The sequence below is a fragment of the Heterodontus francisci genome, chromosome 2, assembly GCF_036365525.1.
Source record: "Heterodontus francisci isolate sHetFra1 chromosome 2, sHetFra1.hap1, whole genome shotgun sequence".
In the NCBI taxonomy this organism is placed as follows: domain Eukaryota; kingdom Metazoa; phylum Chordata; class Chondrichthyes; order Heterodontiformes; family Heterodontidae; genus Heterodontus; species Heterodontus francisci.
Genome location: NC_090372.1, coordinates 168,174,315 through 168,199,314, shown reverse-complemented (window position 1 = coordinate 168,199,314; position 25,000 = coordinate 168,174,315). Strand labels below are relative to the sequence as shown.

The 25,000-nt window shown below is 43.3% G+C and overlaps 1 protein-coding gene across 8 annotated transcripts in view; it reads right to left on the bottom strand.

The window, feature by feature from the left end:
- mllt10 (MLLT10 histone lysine methyltransferase DOT1L cofactor) overlaps positions 1-25,000 on the bottom strand; it is a 361,967-nt gene that overhangs the window by 284,850 nt on the left and 52,117 nt on the right. For 6 of the 8 annotated variants that reach the window (XM_068013613.1, XM_068013608.1, XM_068013670.1 and 3 more), the window contains 2 exons: positions 17,870-17,973; positions 10,804-10,897 (listed from right to left, as the gene is read on the bottom strand). The exons of the other annotated variants lie outside the window; for them this stretch is intronic. In XM_068013613.1, coding sequence (XP_067869714.1) covers positions 10,804-10,897; positions 17,870-17,973 — 198 coding nt within the window. The remainder of the gene's footprint in view (positions 1-10,803; positions 10,898-17,869; positions 17,974-25,000) is intronic. 8 annotated transcript variants of the gene reach the window in all.

Below are 25,000 nucleotides of genomic sequence, written 5' to 3'. Positions count from 1 at the left end.
TCAAAGATTAACAGGCAAAATTGTAACGGAACAATAGGCTTCCTTGAAAGAGAAGATGGTACAGGTACAGTTGAGGTACATTCCCATGATGTGGAAAGGAAGGACAAACAAAGCCAGAGCTCCCTGGATGACAAAAGAGATAGAAAGTAAGATAAAAAAAAATAAAGCAGAAAAATGGTGAGTATGACAGATGTCAGGCTAATAATACAAAGTGAGAACCAGTCTGAATATAGAAAGTTCAGAGGGAAAGTGAAAAAAGCAAATATGAGAGTCAAAGAGAGAGAATGGGAAGCGACTGGTAGCTAATACAAAAGAGAATCCAGTAGTCATGAAAAGGCACATAAATAGGAAAAGGGTAGTAAGAACAGGGATGGACCAATCAGGGACCAGAAAGGAGATCTTCATATGGAGACAATGGGCAAGGCTGTGGTACGAAATGAGTACTTTGCATCTGTTTTCACAAAGGAAGAAGATCCTGCCAAAGTCATAGTGAAAGAGGAAGTATTTGAGACACTGGATGGGCTAAAATTGATAAAGAGGAAGTATTAGAAAGGCTGCTGTACTTAAAGTTGATAAGTTACCAGGACCGGATGGATTGATCCAAGGATGCTGAGGAAAGCAAGGGCGGAAATTGCAGAGGTACTGGCCATAATCTTCCAATCTTCCTTAGATACGATGGTAGTGCCAGAGGACTGGAAAACTGCAAATGTTATACCCTTTTCCAAAAAGGGTGTAATAATAAACCCATCAACTACAGGCCAGTCCGTTTAACCTCAGTGGTGGGAAAGCTTTTAGGAAAAAAAAGCTTTTAGATAATCTGGGACAAAATTAATAGTCACGTGAACAAGTGTGGATTAACTAAGGAATTCCAGCACAGATTTGTTAAAGGCGAATCATGTTGAACTAACTTGATCGAATTTTTTGATGAGGTAACAGAGATGATTGATAAAGGTAATGCAGATGATGTGGTCTATACAAACTTCCAAAAGGCGTTTGATAAAGTGCCACATAATAGTCTTGTTAACAAAGTTCAAGCTCATGTAATGAAAGCAACAGTGGTTACAAACTTAGCTAAGTGACAGGAAACAGAGTAGTAGTGAACAGTTGTTTTTCGGACTGGAGAAGGTATACAATGGGGTTCTCCAGGGATTGGTACGAGCACCACTGCTTTTCTTGATATATATTAATGACTTAGACTTTGGTGTTTGTAACACAATTTCAAAATTTGTAGATGAACTGTGAGGAGGATAGTGATAGACTTCAAAAGGACAGAGGCTAGTGGAATGGGAAAATGAATTTTAATGCAGAGAAGTATGAAATGATACATTTTGGTAGCAAGTGTTCTATTCCAGAAAGTCAGTTGGTGAAAGATAGAAGGAGCCAATCTTTACACACTTTTATATTTATTTACAGTGTTACACATTACAAACGTACACCTTCTAACCCAACAACCACAGTTTTACTCTGTCTATTTATAGGGGCTCAAGTGAATACCCAATCAATGTTCACCAACTGCATACAACTAAACATTAGTATATAATCAATAGGAAGAACAAGTATTATGATAGGTTAATTATGTTAGTTGAGATAAACAGATTAAGGGCGTTGTTTAATTAAGGCCCCCAGAGCAAATGTAAGGAGAACCTGCTGGAGCAAGGAGAGTGCAAACAGAAGACAGATATTTGTAATGCTGCAGTCTGTGAATAAACCAACCATCAAGAAAAGGATCTGTGTCAAGCTTCATTCTTTACCATTTGGCTGGGATTCACTTAACATGATAGCAGAGGACAGCTGCCTAAAGGTAAAGATTTGAGATCAAGTAGTTTTTTTTTTCCAGACAGAAGACTGTAATCGGAGTTACTTTTGAGAAGAATGGCTGAAACCAAGTGTAAACTGTCAGGGTATGATTTGCCACCGATGTTCTCTGAACTTGAATCTTATGACCTATGGAAAAATGAAGCAGACATATGGGGTTACCTCCTTACTGAAGAGAAAACAAGGTGTGGCCTTGGCACAGCTGCTTCCTAACAAAAGCAAGATCAGGTGCAAAGCATTTTGAGAAATAGATGCCCGTCAGTTGAATACCGAGGAAGGTCTAGAACAGCTATTAAGCATTATGGATAAAATTTATAAGATCTATTAAATGCATATGAGGCATAGTCAGACCTTGATAAATTTAGGAAGATGGAGGGTTATTCCATAGAGGAATATATCATGGAATTTAACACACTATAGAAAAGATTGCAGAAATTCTATCTGGAAATTCCTTGTTCAGTGCTCGCTTTCAAATTGTTGGATTGTGCTAAAAAGTGTCAAACATGGATAGGCTCCTAGTCTTAACTGAAGTTAGGTTCTCAGGAAAAGACATACTTTTGGATCAGGTGTATGATGCTTTAAAAAAAAAACTCCTAGGAAAGCAGTCATTTTCAGCAGCTTTCATGGCACAAATAGGACACCCGGCAGTGTCACAGAAAATGGAGGACCCGACGGTCGCGGCATTTTAGAACGTTCAGATATGAGGTGCAAGTATCAATACAGCAGAAGATACACAGACAAAAGAAATTAGGATGAAGATATTTTTGGCAGATCTGGCAGATGGCAGGAATGGAGTAACAATAACAGACAAATGAATCCCAGGAATGCCCAGGGAATTATTAACAAGTGTTACAGATGTGATTCCAAATATCATTATGCAGTAAACTGTCCAAAACGGAACAACAGTGTTTTAGCGGCAACGCATGACACTGAAGGTTCGGAAGAGGATCATGATGATATTGATTGGTCACAAGAAGCTTCAGTCCAGCAACGAGTGTATTAGTTCTGGATTCATTTAGTTGTGCCATGTTGGACAACGGCTGCACATCCACAGTCCGTGGAACAGATTGGTTGAAACGTTATTTAGATTCACTCAGTAGTAAGAATCAAAGCAAGGTCAGACAGTATAAAAGTTCTACTTGCTTCAGGTTTGGGGATGATAACACATCATTAACGTCACTGAAAAGGGTGGTGATTCCATGCAGAATAGCTGGAGCAAACCACTTTATTAATATACATAGTAACGAGTGAGAAACCCTTGCTGCCGAGCTAGCCTTCCATGAAAAAGGCACAAATGAAATTGGACATAAACGTCGGCTTCTTCTTTCTTTGGCCTCCTCGTCTCGAGACACAATGGATAAGCGCCTAGAGGTGGTCAGTGGTTTGTGGAGCAGCGCCTGGAGTGGCTATAAAGGCCAATTCCAGAGTGACAGACTCTTCCACAGTCGCCGCAGATAAAATTAGTTGCCCGGGCTGTTACACAGTTGGCTCTCTCCTTGCGCTTCTGTCTTTTTTCCTGCCAACTGCCAAGTCTCTTCGACTTGCCACACTTTAGCCCCGCCTTTATGGCTGTCTGCCAGCTCTGGCAGTCACTGGCATCTGACTCCCACGACTTGTGGTCAATGTCACAGGACTTCATGTCGCGTTTGCAGACGTCTTTAAAGCGGAGACATGGACAGCCGGTGGGTCTGATACCAGTGACGAGCTCGCTGTATAATGTGTCCTTGGGGATCCTGCCATCTTCCATGCGGCTCACATGGCCAAGCCATCTCAAGCGCCGCTGGCTCAGTAGGGTGTATATGCTGGGATGTTGGCCGCCTCGAGGACTTCTGCGTTGGAGATATGGTCCTGCCACCTGATGGCAAGGATTCTCCGGAGGCAGCAAAGATGGAATGAGTTGAGACGTCACTCTTGGCTGACATACGTTGTCCAGGCCTCGCTGCCGTAGAGCAAGGTACTGAGGACACAGGCCTGATACACTCGGACTTTTGTGTTCCGTGTCAGTGCGCCATTTTCCCACACCCTCTTGGCCAGTCTGGACATTGCAACGGACGCCTTTCCCATGCGCTTGTTGATTTCTGCATCGAGAGACAGGTTACTGGTGATAGCTGAGCCTGGATAGGTGAACGTTTGAACCACTTCCAGAGAGTGGTCGCCGATATTGATGGATGGAGCATTTCTGACGTCCTATCCCATGATGTTCATTTTCTTGAAGCTGATGGTTAGGCCAAATTCGTTGCAGGCAGCTGCAATCCTGTCGATGAGTCTCTGCAGACACTCTTCAGTGTGAGATGTTAATGCAGCATCGTCAGCAAAGGGGAGTTCCCTGATGACTTTCCGCAGCACTTTGGTCTTCGCTCTAAGATGGGCAAGGTTGAACAACCTGCCCCCTGATCTGATCTTGTGTGGAGGAAAATTCCTTCTTCTGAAGACTTGAGCGCATGTGAGAGCAGCAGTGAGAAGATCCCGAACAGTGTAGGTGCGAGAACACAGCCCTGTTTCACGCCACTCAGGATAGGAAAAGGGTCTGATGAGGCACTGCTATGCTGAATTGTGCATTTCATATTGTCATGGAATGAGGTGATGATACTTAGTAGCTTTGGTGGACATCTGATCTTTGCTAGTAGTCTGAAGAGACCACATTCACTGACCAGGTCAAATGCTTTGGTGAGATCTATGAAAGCAATGTAGAGGGGCATCTGTTGTTCGCGACATTTCTCCTGTAGCTGGCTAAGGGAGAACAGCATGTCAATGGTGGATCTCTCTGCTCGAAAGCCGCACCGTGCCGCAGGGTAGACACGTTCAGCCAGCTTCTGGAGTCTGTTTAAAACGACTTGAGCGAAGACTTTCCCCACTGTGCTGAGCAGGGAGATTCCATGGTAGTTGTTGCAGTCACTGCGGTCACCCTTGTTCTGAGAGGGTGATGATATTGACATTGAACATGTCCTGTGGTACTGCTCCCTCATCCCAGCACAGGCAAAGCAGTTCATGGAGTGCTGAGAGTATAGCTGGCTTGGCACTCTTGATTATTTCAGGGGTAATGCCGTCCTTCCCAGGGGCTTTTCCATGGCTAGAGAATCAATGGCATCACTGAGTTCAGATTTTGTTGGCTGTTCGTCCAGCTTATCCATGACTGGCACAGACTGGGCTGCATTGAGGGCGGTATCAGTGGCAACATTTTCCCTGGAGTACAGTTCTAGGTAGTCCTCCACCCAGCGGTCCATTTGCTTGCGCTGGTCAGTGATCGTGTCCCTGATTTAGACTGGAGGGGGGGGGCAATTTTCTTGATGGTTGGCCCAAAAGCTCTCTTAATGCCATCATACATTCCTCTGATGTTTCTGGTGTCGGAGACCAGCTGAATACGATTGCATAGGTGTTGCCAGTCGTTATTTGCACAGAGCCTGGCTGTTCTTTGTGCAGCGCTTCTGGCTACTTTAAGTGCTGCGGATGTGAGGTCGCTAGGGGCTTTCTTGTAGTTCAACAGTGCAATGCGCCTAGCGGCTATGACAGGTTCCAGCTCTTCAAAGTGAGATTGAAACCAGTCTGCATTCTACTTCTCACGTTTGCCATAGGTGGTCATTGCTGAGTCATAGATGGCATCTCTGATGTGGGCCCACTTGGTCTCTGCATCCCCTGCAGGAGTGTTTTGAAGGGGTTTTTCAAGTGAATTTAGAAACTTACGTAACAGCTGTGGATAAGAAATTCTGTTAGTGTTGATGCGTGAGTAGCCCTTCTGCTTGGAGTGATGTAGCTTCTTTGGTTTGAGTCTGACTTTGCTGCACACCAGGCAGTGTCGCAGTCCAACCGTGCTAAATGGGATATATTTCGAACAGATCAAGCAACACAAAACTGGGCATCCATGAGGCGCTGAGGGCCATCAGCAGCAGCAGAATTGTATTCAATTGTAACATTATGGCCCGGCATATCCCCCACTCTACCATTACCATCCAGCTGGGGGAACAACCCTGGTTCCACGATGAGTGCAGGAGGGCATGCCAGGAGCAGCACCAGGCATACCTAAAAACTAAACACTGCCTGGTGTGCAGCAAAGTCAGACTCAAACCAAAGAAGCTACATCACTCCAAGCAGAAGGGCTACCCACGCATCAACACTAACATTAGTCAGTCTGGTGAAGCTACAACACAGGATTACTTGAATGACAAACAGTGAAAGCAGCATGTAACAGACAGGGCTAAGCAATCCCACAACCAACAGATCAGATCTAACCTCTGCAGTCCTGCCACATCCAGTCATGAGAGGTGGTGGACAAAAACAACTGATAGGAGGAAGCTCCACAAACATCCCCATCCTCTACAATTGGGGAGCTCAGCACATTAGTGCAAAGGACAACGCTGAAGCATTTGCATCCATCTTCAGCCAGAAGTGCCACCTCGGCCTCCTCCTGAGGGCCCCAGCATCGCAGATGCCAGTCTTTAGCCAATCCGATTGGCTCCACAATATATCAAGAAACAGCTGAAGGCACTCTGGGTCCTGACTACATTCCGACAACAGGACTGAAAACTTGAGCTCCAGAACTAACCACACCCCGAGCAAAGCTGTTCCAGTACAGCTACAACACAGGTATCTTCCTATATATGGGAAAATGCCCAAGTATGTCCTGTGCACAAAAAGCCGGACAAATCAAACCCGGCCAATTACCGCCCCATCAGTCTGCTCTCAATCATCAGTAAAGTGATGGAAGGGTTGTCAATAATGCTATCAAGCGGCACTTACTCAGCAACAACCTGCTCAATGACGCTCGGTTTGGGTTCCGCCAGGGCCACTCAGCTCATTACAGCCTTGGTCCAAACACGAAGAAAAGAGCTGACCTCCAGAGGTGAGATGAGAGTGATTGCCCTTAACATCAAGGCAGCACTTGACGGAGTATGGCATCAAGGAGCCCTAGCAAAACTGGAGTCAATGGAAATCAGGGGGAAAACTCTCTGCTGGTTGGAGTCATACCTAGCACAAAGGAAGATGGTTGTGGTTCTTGGAAGTCAGTCATCTCAGTCCCAGGACATCACTGCAGGAGTTCCTCAGGGTAGTGTCCTAGGCCCAACCATCTTCAGCTGCTTCATCAATGACCTTCCCTCCATCAGAAATGGGGATGTTCGCTGATGATTGCACAATGTTCAGCACCTTTCAAAACTCCTCCGATACTGAAGCAGCCCATGTCCATATGCAGCAAGACCTGGACAACATCCAGGCTTGGGCTGATACATGGCAAGTAACTTTCGCGCCACACAAGTGCCAGACAATGGCCATTTCAAACGAGAGAATCTAACCATCTCCCCTTGACGTTCAATGGCATTACCATCGCTGAATCCCCCACTATCAACATCTTGGGAGTTACCAATGACCAGAAATTGAACTGGACCAGCCACATAAATGCTGTGGCTACAAGAGCACGTCAGAGGCTGGGAATTCTGTGGTGAGTAACTCACCTCCTGGCTCCCCAAAGCATGTCCATCATCTACAAGGCACAAGTCAGGAGTGTGATGGAATACTCTCCACTTACCTGGTTGGGTGCAGCTCCAACAACACTCAAGAAGCTCGACACCATCCAGGACAACGCAGTCCACTTGATTGGCACCCTTTCCATCACCTTCAACATTCACTCCCTCCACCACCAACGCACAGTTGCAGCAATGTGCACCATCTACAAGATGCACTGCAGCAACTCACCAAGGCTCCTTTGACAGCACCTTCCAAACCCACGACCTTTACCACCGAGAAAGATAAGGGCACCTGCAGGTCCCCCTCTAAGCCACACACCATCCTGACTTGGAACTATAATCGCCGTTCCTTCACTGTCAATAGGTCAAGATCCTGGAACTCCCTTCCTAACATCACTGTTGGTGTACCTACACCCCAAGGACTGCAGCGGTTCAAAAAGGCAGCACACAACCACCTTCTCAAGGGAATTAGGGATGGGTAATAAATGCTAGCCTAACCAGCGATGCCCACATCCACTGAACAAATAAAAAATGTTAACACCCATAAGTTTGGAGTGAAGGATGGCAATCAGATTTCCGATGTAAAAGCAGTAACGATTGTTGGATTGTTGGCGAATGGTGAGTGCAAGATCTGATAATAATTGATGTGCTCCTCAATGAGCTTGTCTGAGAGCTTGGCAGATAGACACTCTACTGACGCTGCCTCCTCGTTTTCCATTTTTGATCACCCCAGCATTTCACTCACCAATGCTGACCTCGCACAAATTTTCCCAGCCACTTTTTAACCAAGCGAGAACAGTGAATTAAGCCACCTCAGCACCACGTTGGAGCCTGATTTTAACTAAATTAGGACATTTGAACTAACTGGCATGAAGACCTGCTCACCCGAACTAATTAAAGACATCATGCAGTACTTGTAGGTTTGTTACTGGTTTACTATTTAATTGGCATTATATACTTTGATTTTCAAAAAAGCATTTGCTAAAATATGGCAGTATAGTGGTTATGATACTACACTAATAATCCAGGGGAGGCGGGGTCAAATCCCAAGGTAGCTGACAAGTTGAATTCAGTTTAGAAAACCTGGCATCAGTAAAGGTGACCAGGAAGCTGTAAAATTGTAGTAAAATTTCAACCGGTTTACTAATGTTCAGGGAAGGAAACCTCTAGTCCCACACCGACATGGTTGACTCTTAATCACCCTTTCAAGCAGCCTAGAAAGGCACTTAGTTGCATCAACAGCAATAAATGCCAGCTTCAACTGTGACACTCATAGTCCAAGAACTAATTTAAATAAAAGGTGCAACACAATAAGACCTGTGGGTCCAGTGACACATATTTGGTTAATAAGGAATGTCTTTCTCATAGACATCAGGTTGCTATTAAGAATAGCAGTTCTGCATAGGGAATGATTACTAGTGGAGTCTCTCAGGAATGGGTGTTGGGGCCATTGTTCTTCAGCAATAATCTGGGTGAAGGCACTGGAGGAACTGTCCACAAGCTTGCAAATACAAGTGTCAGTACCTCAGATGAGAAAAACAGATTATAGGCAGATCTAGATGTGATGAAGAACAGGACTGTGTATCTGCCAGATCTGATGCAGATAAATGTAGTGTTATGCACATGGGTAGGGCTAATGCCATCTTAAACAAACTGAAGTCACTCAAATTGGCTTAGTTTGGTCTATTCACTTGAGAGATGCATAGACTTTAAAGTTATTTGAAAGATATATATAAAATAATTCAAGAATTGGGAAAGGTCAGAGGTTACACATATTACATTTCACAATGATTTAGCTCTGTTAAATATTAAGCGCCAGGTCCTTTCCCAAGGATCGTAGATCAATTGAATAAAATTCTAGCTTGTGCAATGAGTGCTAACTGTCTACATGCCTTCAAAAAGAGAGCTGGACAAGTTCCTGGCTGTAGCAAAGATCGTGTTTTATAAAAGAGGATAAAATACCAGGTAATATAAACATGGTCAACGTGGAATGCTGGACTGGCTTAATTGCCTAAGAGGGTCAAAGTGGAATTTTCCAGATATTCCCCCACTAATTGGGATGAGGTTTTCTTTTAATCTCCTGTTTTTCTTCTCCTGGGAGACTACGTGGCTGCTGGTGGGTACAGGATGTCTAAACCTGATGCTTCAGGCAACACAACTGTGTGGGGTGGGCCTAATGGATCAGACAGCCCTACTTTGCCCATAATTTTCTTATGTACACACCACGCAGTGTTGCATACTCAAGAATGTTGAGTAGGAGAAACACCTAGATGTTACAGTGCATAAGTCTCTAAGTCCTCAACCAGACTATCGCAGAATCAGAATAGATGGCTTCCGGTTTGAAATCAAAAACTCTTTTTAAAATTCAAGTGCAAAGGGGTGATATATTTCAGCATAACCCCTTCCCCCTACAATTCTTTGCATTTTTCTTTTTGGCACTTTCATTTTATTACTCCTTCTGGACCATTTTACTTTTCGTTCAATATTTTACATATAACTAAAACATTCTAGACATCATGGTAATTTTTTGGTTTGAAGACTTGATTTAAAATTCCCATCAACATACTTTTTTGAATAATAACTTGTATTTATATAGTACCTTTTAGGTAGTAAAATGCCCCAAGGTGCTTCACTGGAGCGTTATCAAACAAATTCTGACATTGAGCCACATAAAAAGATATTAGGCAGATGACCAAAAACTTGGTCAAAGAGATAGGTTTTAAGGAATGTCTTAAAGGAGGGGAAAGAGGGGTAGAGTGAGAGAGAGGTTTAAGGAGTGATTTCCAGAGAGAGCTGAGGGCACAACGCCAATGGAGGAGGATAGGGAGGTGCGAGGGCATGGAGGGATTTGAAAATCAGGATAAGAATTCTAAAACTGAGGTGTTGCTTAACCAGGAGCCAATGTAGCTCAGAAGCACAGGGGTAATGAGTGAACAGGACTTGATCCAAATTAGGACACGGACAGCAGAGTGTCAATGATCTCAACTTAGCAGAGGGTAGAATGTAGGAGGCCAACCCATTGGAATAGTCAAGTCTAGTGGCAACAACAGCATGGACGTATAACTAAATGCATATATAAAAATTATTTTGCAATGCCTGCTGATATTTAGTGCAATTGACATATGAAAATAGTACGATCAATTGTAGTGCATTTAGGCATGTCACTACCTTTTTATGCTCATTTCTGAGCTCCACTCTTTGAAGTGGATTAGCACCAGATTTTAAAACTAGCAAAACTCACTAGTTTAACACAATTTCATCAATTGAATATTCAATATTTTATATCTTGGTTATTTGTTAATCACTTTCAGATTCGCAGGCAGTGTAAATACTTTTCTACAAAATCGATGGTGCGGTACATCAGAAGTGAAATGCTGAGCTCAGAACTACAAAGTGTATATTACCAGTAGAGTAGCATAATGATCTGGCAAGCAAGGTTGCATAGCAGAACACCTCTCCTGCTTGTTTGCGGAAAAGGATTTTTTTTAAACAAAATTCGTACCATTACTTATGAAAAATTCATAGCACTTACCAATTTGCCAAAATGGTATTTACAGTAGCCACAGTATTTAACATTATCAGCTTCTGAACCTTCTTCTTCACACAGAAGTCCTGCCAGCTGTGCACTGAAAAAACAGTAGAGTCAAAATAATACCAAAGATACTGAAATACATGCTGTAAAATCAGCTGAGTAAGTTTCACCTGTGTATGAAGTTACCTCTTCCTTCTTTCCTCCCCTCCCCCAATAGTTTCTCAATATTACAAAGTGCTACTTTAAATGCTATTCTAGCTTCTTCTCGTGATAGTTCAAGCGTTCAATTTTCTGCTACCCTCTCATCTCATCTAGTATACTTCATTAGCTTGGATCTGACCAGTGCTGTTAAAATCCTTATCACTACTATACTAATATTTTTTTCCAAGTCTGGAATTCCCCCAATGGTCAAGCGAATAAGGGTGACACTTCTTTATATTACAATATCAGAGACTGAAAGGTCCCAAGTTTGACACCTGATTCAAGCTAAATTAACCATCTCAGCCACAGCAGCAGATCAGTCGCCACAACCGGCCTCAGTATTATGATGATAACGGGTGAAAAGTGTTACCTATAAGCTAACCATGAGAGAATACATATTTTGGATTAGAGAGATCAGCAAATTTTGCTAAAATTTTTGATACCTGCTGCACATCTAGCCAAGGCTCAAACCACACTTGCCAGCTGTCTAATGACAAACTAGTGACCAACCTCCCGTTGGGGGGGGATAGGGAGAAAAGAGGGGGAATTAAGGCAGGTTCCTTTGGGAATGAAGTGACTCCAACATGCAAAATCTGGCAATAAAAGTTCAGAGCCAAGTCGACTCTCTGTAGCAAACTTGGTAATTCGAATATCTGAATCAAGCTGGCCTGTAGTATTTCAAAGTTCTGATGAAAGGTCACAGACCTGAAACATTAACTCTGCTTCTCTCCACAGATGCTGCCTGACCTGTGCTTCTGAGCTGCAGTGGCTCCTGGTTAAGCAATGCCTCAATTTTTAAATTCTTATTCTTATTTTCAAATCCCTCCATGCCCTCGCACTTCCTTATCTCTGTAGTCTCCTCCATCTGGAGGAGATATCTGCACTCCTCCAATTCTGGAATCCTGGCCTCTTTAGCATTTGCAGTATTTTGCTTATATTTCAAAGTACTATTGACTGACCAACAACCTAGTTCATGAATAGAAGCTCGAGGTTTAGACTCGTCACCAAGGGCTGGGATTCTCCCCGTTCAGCTCAAGATAACGCCACAGTTACAGCTTTAATGCCTTACAGCTAAGATGGTCCAGGCTTTGGATAATTAAACTCCAGTAGTATTGCTAAGCCCAACTGGATGACCCTAAACTGCAGCTCTGCTGATGTGCACCTAGGTGGTCTGAAAGGTATGACAGTACACAGGCAACGGATAGTCTTTAAAGAAATATTACATGGTTTACAGCGACTATACATACCTTCAAGGCTCAAGGCACAAAAACCCCAAAAGGAAAGGCAGTCAACCGTGGCTAACAAAGGAAGTTAAGGATTGTATAAGATTCAAAGAAAAGGCCTATAAAGTTGCCAGAAATATTGTAGTAAACCTGAGGGGTGGGAGGATTTTAGAATACAGCAAAGGAGGATGAAGAAACTGATAAAGAAAGGGAGAATAGAATATGAATGTAAGCTAGCAAAAAATAAGACTGACTGTAAAAGCTTCTATAGGTACATAAAAAGGAAACGTTTGGCTAAGATAAATGTGGGTCCATTCCAGGCAGAGTCAGGAGAATTTATAATGGGGAATAGAGAAATGGCAGGGAAGCTAAATGATTACTTTATGTCTATCTTCACTGAGGAAGATACCAGAAATCTCCCAGAATTAGAGATCCAAGGGATGAGGGAGAATGAGGAATTGAAGGAAATTAGTATTAGTCGTTTGGTAGTACAGAACTTGAGAATTGCTGAAAATAGAGACATGTTGTCGAAGCTTTTCATCAGAGCAATACCCAAGAATAACCAATGTAAGGAAAACAACAACTTATACTGCATGAGAAGAGAGTGCTGATTGCTTGGCAAGCGAACTCTGATTGGTATAGGCATTGCCATGGAGAATGCACCAGTTTAAGGTGACTGAAAGTTAACTGCCAAGCTTTGTTTGAAACTTAAACCAAGCAGCTTGACTCTGATTGGTCAAGGCATTGCCCTGAGGAATGAACCAGCAAATGGTTGTCACTTATTTTGTTCAGCTGAAACAAGCGTAATGTGTGTAGATGAACTTATGAACTTGGCAACTCATGCAGTTGAGTTCAGTTTTAACGACACCATGTATGCCCAAATAGATGGTACTGCCATGGGATCCCCTCCAGGCCCAGCTCTCACCAACATCTTTGTTGGGTTCCATGAGAAACATGTCTTTGAGGAAATTACACCTAACCTCCTACCTCTTGCATATTTCCGATATGCAGATGATATTTTTGCTATATTTGAAACCGCAGCTGTATGTAATCATTTCCTTACACGTCTCAATGGGCTCCATCCTACGTTCAAATTCACCTTTGAAATGGAGCAGTCAAATGAGCTCCCTTTCCTGGAAATACTAGTTGAGCAACCTGTTAAGGGGTTCTCTTCCATGGTCTTCCGCAAACCTATCTTCACTGGTCAATACACTCGTTGGGATTCTTATAGTTCCACACACTATAAGATTGGCCTTATCAGCAATCTTGTAAATAGGGCCCGAGCCATTTGTTCACCATGCAAGCTTGATGCTGAAATAGGGCGAATCAATCAAAGACATCTTGCATGACAATGGCTACCCTGATCAGATCATTTCTCGTTGTATATCGCGCAAACTTATGAACGGACTTAAGGCCATCATTTTCGGCCCTGAAAAGTGCCCAGTCTACCTCAATTTACCCTGGAAGGGTAGTGTATCCCAAAAATTTAGGCAACAGGTAAAGCTAGCTGTTTCACGCTGCTACTATGCAGTAGCAACACGTGTGGTGTTCGCCACTAGCAGGATGCTGCTGTCAAGCCAAAAAGACATCCTGCCCATCATACAAATGAGTCATGTGATGTATGAATTTCAATGCCAGTGTGATGCTAGGTATATAGACCATACTTCCCAAAGACTGGCGGATTGTATCAAACAACGTGTCCCTTCTGCTGTTCGCAAAGGGCAAGGTACAGGCCGTACCCAACCAGCCGTGCTTGCAAAACTTAAAATACAGTGTCAAACATTAGATGTGATTCCGCAATTGGACAACATTTGCTAAATAATCTGCAGTGTGCTAAGAATTACGCTGACAACCAATTTAAGATCGTCAGTAGGGCTCGCAGTGTGGCACATTTGTGTGTACTGGAAGCTACAGAAAGAACATGCACGCACATTGCATCTGTTTCAGCTGCACAAAGTAAGTGACAGCCATTTGCTGGCTCATTCCTCAGGACAATGCCTTGAAGAGTCAAGCTGCCTGGTTTAAATTTCAAACAAAGCTTGGCAATTAACGGTCAGTCACCTTAAACTGGTGCATTCTCCATGGAAACGCCTCTACCAATCAGAGTTCATTTGCCAAGCAATCAGCACTCTCTTCCCATGCAGTACAAGTTGTTGTTTTCCCTCACATTGGTTATTTTTGTGTATTGTCCTGATGATGCAAGACGAAAAGCTTCGACAACATGTCTCTATTTTCAGCAATTCTGTAAATAGTATCAGTAAGAAGGTTGTATTGGAGAAATTAATGGGGTTGAAGGTTGATGAGTCCCCAGGACCTGATATTCTACATCTCAGAGTGTTGAAAGTGGTAGCTATGGAGATAGTGGATGCATTGATCATCTTTCAAAAGTCTATAGATTCTATAGGTTTGGAAGGTAGCAAATATCACCCCACTGTTTAAGAAGGGAGGGAGAGAGAAAACAAGGAATTACAGACCTGTTAGCCTTACATCAGTCATTGGGAACATGCTAGAATCTATTCTAAAGGATGTGATAAATGGACACTTGGATAATAACGATCTGATTGGGCATAGTCAACATGGATTTAAGAATGGGAAATCATGTTTGACAAACCTGTTGGAGTTTTTTGAGGATGTTACTAACAGAATTGATAAAGGGGAGTCGGTGGACATGGTATACTTGGATTTTCAGAATGCTTTGATAAAGTCCCCCACAGGAGGTTGGTTAGCAAAATTAAAGCACATGGGATAGGAGGTAATATACTGGCATGGATTAAGGATTGGTTAACAGGCAGAGAGTAGGAATAAATGGGTCATTCTTGTGTTGGCAGGCTGTGACTAGTGGGGTACTGCAGAGATCAGTGCTTAGGCCCCAGCTGTCCACAACATATATCAATGATTTGGATGTGGGGACCAAATGTAGTATTTCCAAGTTCGCGAATGACACAAAACTAGGTGGGAATATGTGTTGTGAGGAAGATGCAAAGTGGCTTCAAGAGGATTTGGACAGACTTAGTGAGTGGACAAGAATGTGGCATATGGAATATAATGTGAAAAAATGTAAGGTTATCCAACTGATGAGTAGAGTATTTCTTAAATGGTAAGAGATTAGAAAGTGTAGATGTACAAAGGGACCTGGGTGCCCTTGTCAATAAGTCACTTAAAGCTAACATGCAGGTGCAGCAAGCAATTAAGAAGGTTAATGGTATAGAGCCTTGGTTAGACCGAACCTGGAGTACAGTGTGCAGTTTTGGTCCCCTTTCCTTAGGAAGGATAATATTGCCATAGAGGGAGTATAACGAAGGTTCGCCAGACTTGTTCCCAGGATGGCGGGACTGTCCTATGAAGAGAGATTGGGGAAACTGGGCCTGTATTCCCTAGGGTTTCCAAGAATGAGAGGTGATCTCATTGAAACCTACAAAATACTTAAAAGGGATAGATAGGGCAGATGCAGCTAAGATGCTTCCCCTGGTTGGAGAGTCTAGAACCAGGGGACACAATTTCAAAATAAGGGGGAAGCCACTTAGGACAGAGATGAGGAGAAATTTCTTTACTCAGAGGGTTGTGAATCTTTAGAATTCTCTACCCCAGAGGGTTGTGGAAGCTCAGTCATTGAGTATGTTTAAAGCAGAGATTGACAGATTTCTAAATACAAATGACATAAGGGGATATGAGGATAGTGTGGGAAAAAGGCATTGAAGTGGAAGATCAGCCATGATCGTATTGAATGGCAGGACAGGCGTGACGGGCTGAATGGCCTACACCTGCTCCTATGTTCCTAAGTAATTCTCCAACTGGCTCAGTTGGAAGGTCAGCATGTTCCTGAGCCACACAGGTCACTAAATCCCATGTTCAATTTCAAGTTAACTTCTCAATAAAAGGTGCTGTAATTGACCACAGACCCCTAAGCTAGAACAGGACAAAGATCATCCAAGTTTCCCAATGTTGGTTGCTATCCAATAAATATTGCTGAAAGTGCACGTTTTTGGACTTAGGGTAAAGGCAGTATCAAGTTTGATTATAATGCCCACACAATTAACTGTCTTCTGATATAGTCAGTAAAAATAGTCATTTGGCAAGTTTCCAGAGGATGACCAATACCTGCTGAACCATACCCCAATAAAAGTCAATGCTTTTGGTAAATGGAGAGAGGGGTATAAATATTAGCTATTCCATTCAGCCATTTCTCTTCTTCACAATTCCCACTTGCATGTGGCTGCACATAATGTAAGCTGATAAGAAACATGCTCTACTTCAGGAGTACCAAAGAAAGGTATACACAAAGGATCTGATGTCAGTAGAGGGAAAAAAAACAGTTCTTTGGCAGGTCTTAGTAAAGATAGAAACAGAAAATGCTGGAAATACACAGCAGGTCTGGCAGCATCTGTGGAGAGTGAAACAGAGTTAACGTTTCAGGTTTGTGACCTTTCATGAAGATAGGCATGTCTTGGAGATAAATAGCCCAAAAATTAACAGAAGAGCTCTCTATAGTCCAGTCCCCATATTTGGCAAAAATGACAGAGAAGTGTGCCACTGCAGAGGACTGTGTGTAAGCAGACAGGTAAAGCTAAATTTATGTAGATCCTTGGTAAGGCCACACTTGGGAGTACTGTGGGCAGTTTTGGGTCTCCATTCTAAAAAGAAATGGTAAGAATGAGGAACATTCTGCCACATGGAGTGATTGCATCAATGATATTATTTATTTTTTATTTAGAGATACAGCACTGAAACAGGCCCTTCGGCCCACCGAGTCTGTGCCGACCAACAACCACTCATTTATACTAACCCTACAGTAATCCCATATGCCCTACCACCTACCTACACTAGGGGCAATTTATAACAGCCAATTTACCCATCACCTGCAAGTCTTTGGCATGTGGGAGGAAACCGGAGCACCCGGAGGAAACCCACGCAGACACAGGGAGAACTTGCAAACTCCACAGACAGTACCCAGAATTGAACCCGGGTCGCTGGAGCTGTGAGGCTGCAGTGCTAACGTCTGCGCCACCCTATATCATAAGGATTACATTAAAAGAAAAGCTTCAGGCATATATGAGGGAGAAAGAAATTTGAGGAAATGTGGATGCAGAGTGGGGAGAGGTAATTAGAGTAGGAGGAGGCTTGTGTGGAAAATTAACATCGGCATAGACCAGTTGGACTGAATGGCTGGTTTCTGTTCTAGATTCTATGTAATTCTACATCATTCTTTTTCCTACCCTCCTTCCAAATTCTCTCATTTCATCTTTTGAAGGGTAACTGTTCCACACATCAGGAGACATCCCAGCTGGCCATTGTTCATATGTGAGTCTAGACAAGACTATCAATTGGTATTTCCATTATAACATCACAGCTTAAATCAAATCTTGTGCTGGTAGCATCTATCCATGCAATATTCAGTACCTATAACTAAATAATTATCAGGTACATGAACATTTACAAACATGCCCCCTCTCGCTAGTTCCAAGATGCCAAGGCCAAGTGTAGCAGCATCAGTGTTGTATCAGATGAGATCAGCAAACTCCGCACAGTACTGGAGATCATCCGGACTTATATAGCTTAGTATGGCACCACTAGCTATGCATTAATTTGAGTCATTGAAGGAATCCTTATGCCCATGTTTCACTTAAAGAAAACACAATACTAACCAAGTTACATGGAAAGCTTGTCGACATCCATGTTTATTACAAGTCATACAAGCACCGGTTGCTGCTTTGCTTTCACGGCCTTGTTCCTCACAGATGTAGCAAGTCTGGAAAAAAAAAAGGGGGGACAAAACCTAATTTATATCAAATAACTACATTTACAGGTCCCAATATTTCTTAATAGATCCCATTTCACATACATTATGATTTTACAATGGAGTCAAAAAAAATCACAGAATTTAATAGATTTGCAAATATTATAAACAAAACTTGTATAAAGTCACAGTCATAATGGCACAGAAGGTGGCCATTTGGCCCATCAAGTCCATGCTGATTTTCTCTAGAGCAATCCAACCATTTCCACTCCCCACATAATGTTGCAAAGCATGGATGAGTCCAGCTCTAACTTGTATACAGTGCTCACTTCTGCTGCTACAATTTTGATCACACTGTCAGCATTCATCATTATAAACTGCAATGTTAATGTTTCCAATTCAACTTTACAAAGACAACTGTCAGAATTGCCGTTTCCCTGTGGAGTAAGCCTCAGTTGTCTCCCAGCACAGACACATGCACAGAGATATAGCACCATTTCAAAGACTGAAAATATCACTAGAAAAGCTCTCCCAGGCTGAAAAGTTAAATGAAGGAGTGAAATGAAGTCCTAATTCTCTAAGGGAACTACATCAAAACTATCCACATCACATACCATAGTAGAGTCCTCTGGCTGTATTGTTCTACATATATACATCTCTCATTTTAATTACATGGGGCTAAATTTTGTCCAGGTGTAAGTCAGTTCCAATTTCTTAAGCACACCTTTGGCATCCATCAGAATTTGAAGTACGAATAGCATTCAACTCTGCAATCTTAATTTGAATAATGATTTGCACTTCCAGGTGCAAACTAAGATGTATCTGAGAATGCCATGGTAAGAGCAGATAACAAGTGAAATTTAAATGGAGAGGGATAATTAAACAGAAGTGCCACAATGGATAGGCAAAAATTCAGAAAGTTTCTGAGCAGCTTAAAAGGCATCTTAAACCATTTAGCAGAAATTGCCAGGGCTGAAGCAACACAGAGTTAACTGGCAGGCCAAGATGGAAAGGCAGCCCGTAGTTGCAGTCTGCAGAAAAGAAGTGCAGTAGTCAAAACCAGCTCCATTTAATAGCTGAACTCCAAGTGCTGTTATGAGCAGCTTCAAAGAAGGACTGCTCTGTACCATTCCACAGCACTTCACAGCCAATGAAATACTTTTGAAATGCAGTCACCGTTATAATTTAGGAAACACGGCAGCCAATTTGCACAAAGTAAGCTCCCACAAACAGCAATGTAATAACGATTAACCTGTTCTTTGCAACATTGAGGGATAAATAATGCCAAGGACACTGGAAAGAACTCCCCTGCTATTCTTCGAAATAGTATAATTGGATCTTTTGCATCAGCCGAGAGGGCAGATGGGGCCTCGGTTTAATGTCTCTTCCGAAAGACAGTACCTCCAACAGCGAAGCTCTGCCTCAGTGCTACACCTGAGCATCAGCCTAAAATTCTATGCTCACGACTCATAGGCAGAAGTGCTACGAACTGAGCCACAGTTGACACCTGTCTTGAATATACACAACGAATGAGCATCCAGAGTTCTCTACATTCACAACCTTTTGAGCGAAGAATTTTCTCATCTCAGTCCTAAATGGCCGACTCCTTATTCTGAGATTGTGATCCCATGTTCAAGATTCACCAGACAGCATGTACCCTGTAGAGAATTTTTCTGTTTCAATTCGATCACCTCCCATTCTTCTAAGCTCCATGGAATATAGGCCTAGTCTACTCGATCTCTCCTCAGCGCAAGAATCAGTCTAATGAACCTTCTTGGCACAACAGGCGTGGCCTCACCAATGCCCTGTATAATTGTAGTAAGACTTCCTTACCCTTATACTCCAACCCCTTTGTAACAAAAGCTAACATACCATTTTCCTTCCGAATTGCTTGCTGTGCCTGTATGTTAACTGTGATTCATGTACAAAGGACACCCAAATCCCTCTGAATGCAAACATTTCCAGCTCTCATCTTTAAAAAAACAATTTTTTATTTTTCCTACCTAAGTGGATGACTTCACACTTCGCCACATTGTATTCCAGGCGCCATGGTCTCACCTAACCTATCTACATCCCTCTGCAGTCTCTCTGCATCCTTCTCACCATTTACTTTCCCACCCAACTTTGTATCGCCAGCAAACCTGAATACGTTACACTCAGTTCCCTCATCTAAGTCTGAATTGGCAAATTAGGTTAAGGGATAGGTCAATAGAGATGCAGTGGCAGACATTTAAGGGAATATTTCAGAATACAAAGAATAGATACATTCCAATGAGAAAGAAAAATTCCAAGGGGAGAACCTACTATCCATGGTTAACTAAAAAGTTAAAGATAGTATTAATCTTAAAGAAAAAGCAGCTAATTGTGCGAAGATGGGTGGCAGGTCAGAAGATTGGACAGAATATTAAAAACAGCAAAGAATGACTAAAAGATTGATAAGGTGGGAAAAATCAGAATACAAGAGAAAGCTAGCTAGAAATATAAAAACAGAAAGGAAGAGTTTCTATAGATATTCAGAAAAGAAAAGTTATCAAAGTGAGCGTTGGTCCTATAGAAACTGAGTCTGGGAAATTAATAATGGATTGCAAGGAGATGGCAGATGAAATGAACAGATATTTTGCATCGCTCTTCACTAGTGAGGATACAAGTAACATCCCAGTATCAGCTGTAAGTCAGGAATTGGAAGGGAAGGAGGAGCTCAAGAAAATTACAATCACCAGGGAAGTAGTACTGAACAAATTGTTGGTGCTGTGGGCTGACAAGTCCCCAGGGCCTGATGGACTTCATCCAAGCATGTTAAAAGGAGTGGTTAGTGAGATAGTTGATGCATTGGTTTTAATTTTCCAATATTCCAAAGATTGAAAAATGGCTAATGCAACTTCTTTATTCAAAAAGGGAAGAAAGCAGGTAATTACAGGCCAGTTAGCTTAAAATCTGTCTTAGAGAAAATGTTCGAAGTGAATATTTAAGAAGTTATAACAGGGCACTTTGAAAAATTTAAGGTAATCAGGCAGAGTCAACATGGTAGACTGGCACCTTGGCCCAAAAATCTGTTTGCACTAGCCTGCTGACACTAACTATCAACCCCCAAACAGTCAGAGGGAGAAAGGAGACCAAATATGTAGGCAAATCTCAGAAGTGCAAAAATGATTGGGATAGTAATAGTGGGGATTTCAACTAACCTAATATGAAGTGGCATAGAATAGATGAGAAAGGCTAAGAGGGAGAAGACTTCTTCAAATGCATTCAAGAGAACTTTTTAGCCAGCAGGTTGCAAGGCAAACGAGGTTGCGGGAGAGGGGGGGTGGAAAATTCTGGACAGTGTTTCAGGGAATGAAGTTGGGCAAGTGGAAGGGACATGAGCTGGGGAGCACAGTGGTGGAAGTAATCAGAATTCAATTGAATTTAGGGTAGTTATGGAAAAGGATAGATAGACGAGGAATTAAAAAAGTTCTCATGTGGGGAAAAGCTTATTTTACTAAGCTGAAACATAGAACATAGAACATAACAGCGCAGTACAGGCCCTTCAGCCCTCGATGTTGCGCCAACCTGTGAAACCATCTGACCTACACTATTCCATTTTCATCCATATGTCTATCCAATGACCATTTAAATGCCCTTAAAGTTGGCGAGTCTACTACTGTTGCAGGCAGGGCGTTCCACGCCCCTACTACTCTCTGTGTAAAGAAGCTACCTCTGACATCTGCCCTATATCTATCACCCCTCAACTTAAAGCTATGTCCCCTCGTGTTTGCCATCACCATCCGAGGAAAAAGACTCTCACTATCCACCCTGTCCAACACTCTGATTATCTTATATGTCTCTATTAAGTCACCTCTTCTCCTCCTTCTCTCTAACAAAAACAACCTCAAGTCTCTCAGCCTTTCCTCGTAAGACCTTCCCTCCATACCAGGCAACATCCTAGTAAATCTCCTCTGCACCTTTTCCAAAGCTTCCACATCCTTCCTATAATGCGGTGACCAGAACTGCACGCAATACTCCAGGTGCAGCCGCACCAGAGTTCTATACAGCTGCAGCATGACCTCGTGGCTCCTAAACTCAATCCCCCTACTAATAAAAGCTAACACACCATATGCCTACTTAACAGCTCTATTAACCTGGGTGGCAACTTTCAGGGATTTATGTACCTGGACACCAAGATCTCTCTGCTCATCTACACTACCAAGAATCTTCCCATTAGCCCAGTATTCTGCAATCCTGTTACTCCTTCCAAAGTGAATCACCTCACACTTTTCCGTATTAAACTCCATTTGCCATCTCTCAGCCCAGCTCTGCAGCCTATCTATGTCCCTCTGTACCCTACAACATCCTTCGGCACTATTCACAACTCCACCGACCTTCGTGTCATCCGCAAATTTACTAACCCACCCTTCCACACCCTCATCCAGGTCATTTATAAAAATGACAAACAGCAGTGGCCCCAAAACAGATCCTTGCGGTACACCACTAGAAACTATACTCCAGGATGAACATTTACCATCAACCACCACCCTCTGTCTTCTTTCAGTTAGCCAATTTCTGATCCAAAGCACTAATTCACCTTCAATCCCATACTTCTGTATTTTCTGCAATAGCCTACCGTGGGGAACTTTATCAAACGCCTTACTGAAATCCATATAGACCACATCCACGGCTTTACCCTCATCCACCTGTTTGGTCACCTTGTCAAAAAACTCAATAAGGTTTGTGAGGCACGACCTACCCTTCACAAAAACCGTGCTGACTATCTCTAATGAACTTATTCTTTTCAAGATGATTATAAATCCTATCTCTTATAACCTTTTCCAACATCTTACCCACAACCAAAGTAAGGCTCACAGGTCTATAATTACCAGGGCTGTCTCTACTCCCCTTCTTGAACAAGGGGACAACATTTGCTATCCTCCAGTCTTCCGGCACTATTCCTGTCGACAATGACGACATAAAAATCAAGGACAAAGGCTCTGCAATCTCCTCCCTGGCTTCCCAGAGAAATCCGAGGATAAAATCCCATCTGGCCCAGGGGGACTTATCTATTTTCACACTTTCCAAAATTGCTAACACCTCCTCCTTGTGAACCTCAATCCCATCTAATAGTCTGTATCTCAGTATTCTCCTCGACAACATTTTCTTTCTCCACTGTAAATACTGACGAAAAATATTCATTTAACACTTCCCCTATCTCCTCCGATTCCACACACAACTTCCCACTACTATCCTTGATTGGCCCTAACCTATCTCTAGTCATTCTTTTATTCCTGATATACCTATAGAAAGCCTTAGGGTTTTCTTTGATCCTATCCACCAATGACTTCTCGTGTCCTCTCCTTGCTCTTCTTATCTCTCCCTTAAATCCTTCCTGGCTAGCTTGTAACTCTCAAGCGCCCTAACTGAGCCTTCACGTCTCATCCGAACATAAGCCTTCTTCTTCCTCTTGACAAGCTCTTCAACTTCTTTAGTAAACCACGGTTCCCTCGCTCGACAACTTCCTCCCTGCCTGACAGGTACATACTTATCAAGGACACGCAGTAGCTGCTCCTTGAATAAGCTCAACATTTCGATTGTGCCCATCCCCTGCAGTTTCCTTCCCCATCCTACGCATCCTAAATCTTGCCTAATCGCATCATAATTTCCTTTCCCCAGCTATAATTCTTGCCCTGCTGTATATGCCTGTCCCTGCCCATCGCTAAGGTAAACCTAACCGAATTGTGATCACTATCACCAAAGTGCTCACCAACTTCTAAATCTAACACCTGGCCAGGTTCATTACCCAGTACCAAATCCAATGTGGCATCTCCCCTGGTTGGCCTGTCTACATACTGTGTCAGAAAACCCTCCTGCACACACTGGACAAAAACAGACCCATCTAAAGTACTCGAACTATAGTATTTCCAGTCAATATTTGGAAAGTTTAAAGTCCCCCATAACCATACCCTGTTACTCTCGCTCCTGTCAAGAATCATCTTTGCTATCCTTTCCTCTACATCTCTGGAACTATTTGGAGGTCTATAGAAAACTCCCAACAGGGTGACCTCCTCTCCTGTTTCTAACCTCGGCCCAGACTACCTCAGTACACGAGTCCTCAAACGTCCTTTCTGCCGCTGTAATACTTTCCTTTGATTAACAATGCCACACCCCCCCCCCCCCTCTTTTACCATCTTCTCTGTTCTTAGTGAAACATCTAAATCCCAGAACCCGCAACATCCATTCCTGTCCCTGCTCTACCCATGTCTCTGAAATGGCCACAATATCGAGATCCCAGGTACCAACCCATGCTGCAAGCTCACCCACCTTATTCCGGATGCTCCTGGCGTTGAGTAGACACATTTTAAACCAAGCTCTTGCTTGCCAGTGCCCTCTCGTGTCCTTATAACCTTATCCCTGACCTCACTACTCTCAACATCCTGCACACAGGAACTACAATTTAGGTTCCCATCCCCCGGCTGAATTAGTTTAGACATGGACTGGAAACAGGTACTTGAACATAAATCAGTGGTAGGATAGCAAGGGAGGGCAGAGAGAGAGAGGCAGAGAGAGAGAGGGCAGAGAGAGAGAGGGCAGAGAGAGAGAGAGAGAGAGGGGGGGCAGGAGAGAGAGAGGGGGGCAGAGAGAGAGAGAGGGGGGCAGAGAGAGAGAGAGGGGCAGAGAGAGAGAGAGAGAGAGAGGAAGGGGGCAGAGAGAGAGAGAGGGGGGCAGAGAGAGAGAGGGCAGAGAGAGAGAGAGAGAGAGAGGGGGGGGCAGAGAGAGAGAGAGGGGGGGCAGAGAGAGAGAGAGGGGGGCAGAGAGAGAGAGAGGGGGGGCAGAGAGAGCGAGGGCAGAGAGAGAGAGAGAGAGAGAGGGGGGCAGAGAGAGAGAGAGGGGGGGCAGAGAGAGAGAGAGGGCAGGGCAGAGAGAGAGAGAGGGGGGCAGAGAGAGAGAGAGGGGGGGCAGAGAGAGAGAGAGGGGGGGCAGAGAGAGAGAGAGGGCAGGGGCAGAGAGAGAGAGAGGGGGGGCAGAGAGAGAGAGAGGGGGGGCAGAGAGAGAGAGAGGGGGGCAGAGA